General features: G+C 41.9%; 1 protein-coding gene across 1 annotated transcript in view; it reads left to right on the top strand.

The window, feature by feature from the left end:
• Positions 1-752: 752 nt before the first annotated feature.
• Positions 753-7,428, top strand: part of LOC141077866 (transmembrane protein 209-like) — a 78,372-nt gene continuing 71,696 nt past the window's right edge. The window contains exons 1-4 of the mRNA XM_073564591.1: positions 753-986; positions 1,909-1,980; positions 4,187-4,283; positions 6,390-6,515. Coding sequence (XP_073420692.1) covers positions 768-986; positions 1,909-1,980; positions 4,187-4,283; positions 6,390-6,515 — 514 coding nt within the window. The 5' untranslated portion in view covers positions 753-767. The remainder of the gene's footprint in view (positions 987-1,908; positions 1,981-4,186; positions 4,284-6,389; positions 6,516-7,428) is intronic.

Raw genomic sequence — 7,428 nt, 5'->3', positions numbered from 1 at the left:
TGGAGAAAAGGATTTTACGGTGAGTACTCACAAAAATCAATGTTTCAAAAAGGGGGTGCTACTAGGTACTAACCATACATGGTGCCAAAAAAAGTTATCGGCCCATTTTTCTTTTTTGTAAGTTTTAAAATGTAAAAAATGACAACTTCTTTTTGCCTAAAATACAAAGGAAATATGTTTTATCTTTAACTTTAATACTTGGCACTCATATAGGTGTATTCAAGAACTTATTTATTGAATGAAGAAATTCCAGAAAATTAAGAGACGTTTCAGTCAATACCTGACCTTCATCAGTCATCTGGATAGAAATAATCTGTGTGGAAGCCCGCTGTGTGAGGGTCTTCAGTGTCCACTACTAAGACAGGAAGCGCTCTTTCTGTCTTAGCAGTGGACACTGCAGACTCTCACACAGCGTGCTTCCACACAGATCTCCTCTATTGACCGAAACATGTCTTAATGTTCTGGAATTTCTTCATTCAATAAATAAGTTCTTGAATACACCTATATGAGTGCCAAGTATTTCTACATCGCAGCTGACTGATTTGTTTATCCTACTTATGCGCTAACAGAATTTCAGAAGTTCTGTGTTTTCCTAATTAATATCTTTAACTTTAGGCCTTTTAGAGATCATTTTAATCTTGAACTTGCTAAACTGTTCACAATAAGAGTAATTTTGACCAGGGGTGCCCAAACTTTCACATGCCACTATGTTTACTGGCTGATACGCATGAGACCCTGCTTCTGAATAGCGCAGAACTGTTTGTCCTATGGGAAATTTCTCTTCAATGCTCTTTCTGAATGGAAATGTAGGGAGTCCAGAATCCAGCTCAACGTCAAACAGCCCAACCTTCTGGAACTATAGCCGCTCCATGGGAGATTATGCCCACACGCTCAGGAAGTATCAATACCAACTGGCATGCAGGTCTCAAGCCCCTTCTGCACACAAGGATGAGGCAGATCTTGGCTCCAAGCAAGCAGCAGAAGAGGTACAGTAATACATGAGACATGCTGTTTGTGGTTACAAACCATAAATAGTGATGTTTTTTTTTTTCTTCTTTTTTTGCTACATTCATTTAATCTCCTTGATGGATTATTATGCTAGAGAAGGTGTTCTGAACGATCACTCAGTAATAAATGTTTTTTTCCTCAAATGATTTAGTAGGTAAGAACTATGCTTTCTTTATAAACGTTCATACTCATCATTTCTATTGTGTTGCACTTAAGAATTAGCTTGCAATTTACATCTACTCATATAATTTGTAACCTTTAAAGGGATATTCCCATCTCCAAGATACTATCCCTATATGTAGTAGGTATAATGGCAAATACCTCAAATAAGAAATGTAGTTTAGGTTTGTTTTTTTTTTTGTTTTTTTTTATTCGATATGTCTTTCCTCTTGTGCAGGCATTGTAGGACCTTAGTTTACCATGGTTACGACTTACGACCACTAACATAGCGACAGTTGCTAGTGGTTGTCATGGATACCTAAATGCCTGCTCATGTGGACAGAGACTTAGAAAATCAGAAAAACCATATTAGATTTCTAATTGGAGGCATTTGCCAATATTGTTGTTTTTACACCTACTGCATATTGGAATAGGATTTTGAGATTGAAATACCACTTTTAAAGGGCTTGGCCACTACTTATTTTATTGATTGGTTAGCAATATTTGATCGGTGGGAGTCTTGACACCTCCTCCGAACAGCTTTTATTGGTGTTGGCCGGAAGTTCTCAATGTTCAGATGAGTAGGGGGTGGATCTGCAGTACCCGGCCATGGAAACTATAGTTTTGACAGCTGCTGTTTCTGCAACATACAAGAACTTCCTAGGCAGTAATAATTTAAAAAAAAAACAAAAAAAAAACAACCTATTTAGTAGAAGAAATAACTTTTATTTTTCTTTGTAGATCTGGGCAAGAGTAATGATGAACCGTCAACTTTTGGATCACATGGATTCATGGACTGAAAAACTCCGCAATGTATGTCTTACTTTAACCTCTTCCCGACCGCCCACAGTAGATAAACGTTGGCGCTTGCTGGGCTTTGTGCAGCGCCGACGTTTATCTACTGTCGGCGGTTTTGTGCCCCCCGGGACCCCCACATACCTTACAACGCGGGGATCCCGGTGCACAATGCATGCTGGGACCCCCGACGTCATCGAGACCTGATTGGTTCAGGTCCTGATGACGTCAGCGTCACAGCAGCCAATGGGAGCGATCGCTGGGAAAGCTGCTTGTTTCCCAGCGATCTCACTCATTGTACTATGAGTCAGATCGCAGGGCAGCAATCTTGTCACAAAAATAAAAAAAAGTAAAGAAAAAAAAAAGCAGGTACACAGGTTAGGGCTAGGGTTAGGGCTGGGATTAAGGTTATGGGTGTGTTGGTGTTAGGTTTTTGGTTAGGGCTATGGTTAGGGCTGAGATTAGGGTTAGGGGTGTGTTGGGGTTAGGGTTGGAATTAGAATTGGGGGTTTCCACTGTTTAGGTACATCAGGGGCTCTGTAAATGCAATATGACGCCCGCAGACCATTCCATCAAAGTCTGCATTCCAGAACGTCACTACTTCCCTTCCGAGCCCCACCGTGTGCCCAAACAGTAGTTTTCTCCCACATATGGGGTACCAGCGTACTCAGGACAAATTGGACAACAACTCTTAGGGTCCAATTTCTCCTGTTACCCTTGTGAAAATAAAAATTGGGGGCTAAAAGATCATTTTTGTGGAAAAAAAATGATTTTTTTATTTTCAGGCCTCTACATTATAAACTTTACTGAAACACTTGGGGGTTCAAAGTGCTCACCACACATCTAGATAAGTTCCGTGGGGGGTCTAGTTTCCAAAATGGGGTCACTTGTGGGGGATTTCCACTGTTTAGGTACATCAGGGGCTCTGCAAACGCGACATGACACCCGCAGACCATTCCATCAAAGTCTGCATTTCAGAACGTCACTACTTCCCTTCCGAGCCCCACCGTGTGCCCAAACAGTAGTTTTCTCCCACATATAGGGTACCAACGTACCCAGGACAAATTGGAAAACAACTTTTGGGGTCCAATTTCTCCTGTTACCCTTAGGAAAATAAAAATTGGAGGCTAAAAGATCATTTTTGTGGAAAAAAAATGATTTTTTTATTTTCACGCCTCTACATTATAAACTTTACTGAAACACTTGGGGATTCAAAGTGCTCACCACACATCTAGATAAGTTCCTTGGGGGGGTCTAGTTTCCAAAATGGGGTCACTTGTGAGGGGTTTCCACTGTTTAGGTACATCAGGGGCTCTCCAAATGCGACATGGCATCCGATCTCAATTCCAGCCAATTCTGCATTGAAAAAGTCAAAAGGCACTCCTTCCGTTCTGAGCTCTGCCATGTGCTCAACAGTGGTTTAGCCCCACATACGGGGTATTGGCGTATTCGGGGGAAATTGCACAAAAAATTTTGTGGTTCATTTTCTCTTTTTACACTTGTGAAAATAAAAAAAAATGGTTTTGAAGTAAAATGTTTGTGAAAAAAAGTTAAATGTTTATTTTTTCCTTCCATATTCCATTCATTCATGTGAAGCACCTGAAGGGTTAATAAACTTCTTGAATGTGGTTTTGAGTACATGGAGAGGTGCAGTTTTTAGAATGGTGTCACTTTTGGGTATTTTCTGTCATATTGACCCCCCAAACTCACTTCAAATGTGAGGTGGTCCCTAAAAAAAATGGTGTTGCAAATTTTGTTGTAAAAATGAGAAATCGCTGGTCAACTTTTAACCCTTATAACTTCCTAAAAAAAAAAAAATTATGTTTCCAAAATTGTGCAGATGTAAAGTAAACATGTGGGAAATGTTATTTATTAACTATTTTGTGCGATATCACTCTCTGATTTAAGGGCATAAAAATTAAAAGTTTGAAAATTGCAAAATTTTCTAAATTTTCGCCAAATTTTGATTTTTTTAACAAATATCGCAGATCATATCAAAAAAATGTTACCACCATCATGAAGTACAGTATGTCATGAGAAAACAATGTCAGAATCAGTAGGATCCGTTGAAGCGTTCTAGAGTTAAAGTGACACTGGTCAGAATTGAAAAAATTGGCCCGTCACGAAGGCAAAAACAGGCTCGGGTGCGAAGGGGTTAATTGAAATCTGCAAATTCTGCAAGAAAAAAAATACCTGTTAATTTTTTTTCTTTTTTTTCTTTTAGTGGATAAATGAAACTATTTTGGTTCCATTGGTTCAAGAGATGGAAACAGTTAACATGCAGATGAGAAGGCTTGGGTGCCCTGAGCTGCAAATAGGAGGTAAGTCATTTGAATCACCGAGTGCTGTTAATACAGGTATATTATTGAAGAATGGTATGTATTCTCCAGAGCTTTTGAGGTACAGATTATTTAAAGGGAACCTGTCCGCTCTTTTGGCTGCTATAAGATGCGGCCACTGCTTTTCAGGGCTTATCTACAGCAATCTATAAGCTCCCCTGACCTGAAAGATAAGAAAAATAAGTTTTATTATACTCACCCGGGGGGGGGGGGCGGCGGTCCGGTCTGATGAAAGTTGCAGGTTCGGGTCCGGCGCCTCCCATCTTCTTGCGACGCTGCCCTTCTGCTTGCTTCCTCGCTCCCGGTATCGCACCTGCGAACTGCAGTACTTTGCTCTGCCCTCAACAGGGCAGGGAAGTACGCCTGCGGAGGAGTGCGATGCCGGGAGCGATGAAGCAAGCAGGAGGACGGCATCGCAAGAAGATGGGAGGTTCCGGACCCAGACCTGCAACACCCATCGGACCGGACCGCCCCCCGGTTGAATATAATAAAACTTATTTTTCTTATCTTGCAGGTCCAACCGGGGGCTTATGTACAGCATTATAGAATGCTGTAGATAAGCCCTGCAAGGCAGTGGCCGCATCTTATAGCGGCCAAAAGAGGTCACAGGTGCACTTTAAAAGTAACTGGACAGCTGTCTAATGGTGCCTGAGCCACTGCAAGCATGAATCGGCCTCTGGCCCTGTCATTTCAAGCAGATGTGTATGCTGCAATTTTTCAGAGAAAACCTAGAAGCTGCTGTGGACCAGCCTCTGAAGCTAGTCACCCTATTGGCCTCCCGTGACTTTTAAATGTATGTTTTATGAAATGTGGCAGTAGCTCAGAGTAAAACATACATTGCTATGCTTCCTACTGAATCTGTACCCCCGCTCTATGTGGGTGCCCAGCTGGCGTAGTTGTGCACTCCTTTCTCCTCTAGGGTGAGATGGGTTATGTAATCGGTAGGAGGCTTCTGCACGCACAGCCCCAACAATCTACCTGTAATTATTATGGCATTGGAATTTGAAACTACACTTCAAAGGTTTAATTATTATTTAACATGCATATTTAGGGCTTGAGTCTGAGCTGTAGTTCCTGTGTTTTTTTTTTTTTTTTTCTGAACTTTCTTCTGTCTGACATTAGTGTGAATTTGCAGGGACTTCCACTCCTGGAAAATTGTAAGCTGTCTTAAGTGTTTTTCACTTGCAAGTAATCTTTCTCATTGACAGACTCCACAGAGGATTCATTTTGTGAGGTAAAATATGTCACTGACTTTTTAAACAATATTTTACCTCACAAAATGTATCCTCTGCGATCTCCTGCTGTCATGTCAGTATTGTCTTTTGCTTCCTCCCCTGCCTATGAGCTGTGGTATGCTCTGTACACGGTCAGACACAGGGGTGACAGAGACAGAGCACAGGGGGAGACAGCTTAAACGGGACAGCACATAAGTGGAGAGAGACAGCAGGCAAGGGGGATAGCATATGGGTAGACAGGTCAAAGAAGAGAAGTCAGCACATGGGGAAAGAGAGAGTGGATAGGTGGGGAGCACATGGGGGGGGGGGGATTCTCAACCCTGCAAAGCTTGCCCCCATCGTGATGTTACCGCCCTCCCGATGCGATAGCATCAGGCCTCCATCTAGTGCATACATAAGCTACTGCAATGCCTGCACATGGGGAAAGAGGCATAGTGACCTGGTCTTGAACTGGTTAAGTGTCGTGTTTTATCTTTTTATTCTTTTTTTGTATGATATTGGTGTTTTTCATTTGGAAGATTAATTTTATAAGGGATAAAAATATATTGTGCAATTTATATATTGCTTCAGCATTTTTTCCTAGTTTTTAATGACTTGTAATGTAAATGTAATTTGTCACGTGGTGGTAATCTGAGGTTGTATGTGTTGTTTTTCCCTGATACATAAAACTAAAGAATTCAAAGTCTAGGTGCTTTGTTTCTCATGACTGTATATCTAGTATTGTGCCTTCTAGATGATTGGTCTGTATTTTAAATGCATCATGTTGAATGTGGAGCATGAGAGCAATGTGAAATGTATACCTGAGTTGTAGTGCACCCTGTAAGATGCAGAATTGCTTTGTGTTTATATCTAGAGTCCAGTATTAGCAGTTTAAAGCAAGCAGCTATTGTAAAGGCACCGCTAATCCCTTCCCTCAATGTGATTGTTCAGTACCTGGACATCACTCCAAATCAAGAATACCTCTTTGAAAGAATTAAAGGTAAGTACTTAAGGGGTATAATGTGCTAAAGAGACACATATTTGACACATTTTTTATAATATTTTTATGCAAATTAAATGCTGAATTTTACATTACCAGCAAAAGCTATGTACTTAAAAAATCTCATACAAATGATTGTTTTTTTTTCTGATTAAATTGGAAAACTGTCATTTAAAAAAAAAAAAAGAAGAATTCACTTGCTACAGTTTTTTCTGCATTTTTTTTGCATCGTTTTTCACCCATAGAAAGCATTGAGTAAAAATAAAACAAAAAATACACATTTTGGGGGGCGTGGCTATGTAGCCGAGGAAGAAGGAAGCACACTGAGAGAGCTCCTGAAAATCCTGCTTCTATCTTGCGTCTGTGGCCTCATAATTGCAACACACCTGTCAGCATTCGTGACATCTGGATGCCAGGGACCCCGGTGGACCCAGCTGGGAGACGTGAGGTAGCTCTGGTGAGCTCAAAGCCGGGGGGGCCGGAGCGGGCGGCAGGGCCTGCACGAGGTGACATCCATTTTAAGACGCGCGCTCTATCAGTAAGAGCTGCGGTGTCCAGTTTCCTTTGCCACAGTGCTACCGGACGGTGACTCACATCCTGAGGACACAAGGGACTCGCGGTGAGTGCCCTGAAAAATTGGGCCCTGCGTTCCTCCCTTTCATTAATAGATTCACTGTGCCGCTGGCGCCACTTCTGTGGGGACTTCTGTACCCCCCCCCACTGCTGCTGTCTCTGCGGGGGCTGTGATCTCTATCCCCTCACCTGGCTGTGACAAACTTTGCTGCTGCAGCACCAGACACTGCCCTTCCTGATTCATGTGACTCCCCCTACATAGGAGCTGCTTCTGAGATATATCTCTTTTTACAAGCCCTGCTGTGCATATAATTGGGGGAAAGTCCCCAGAGCCTGCACC

Source organism: Dendrobates tinctorius, unplaced genomic scaffold, assembly GCF_039654945.1.
Source record: "Dendrobates tinctorius isolate UK_male_01 unplaced genomic scaffold, ASM3965494v1 ptg000463l, whole genome shotgun sequence".
Lineage (NCBI taxonomy): Eukaryota > Metazoa > Chordata > Amphibia > Anura > Dendrobatidae > Dendrobates > Dendrobates tinctorius.
Note: the sequence above shows the minus strand (reverse complement) of the source record. Positions and strands in the feature narration are given on the sequence as shown.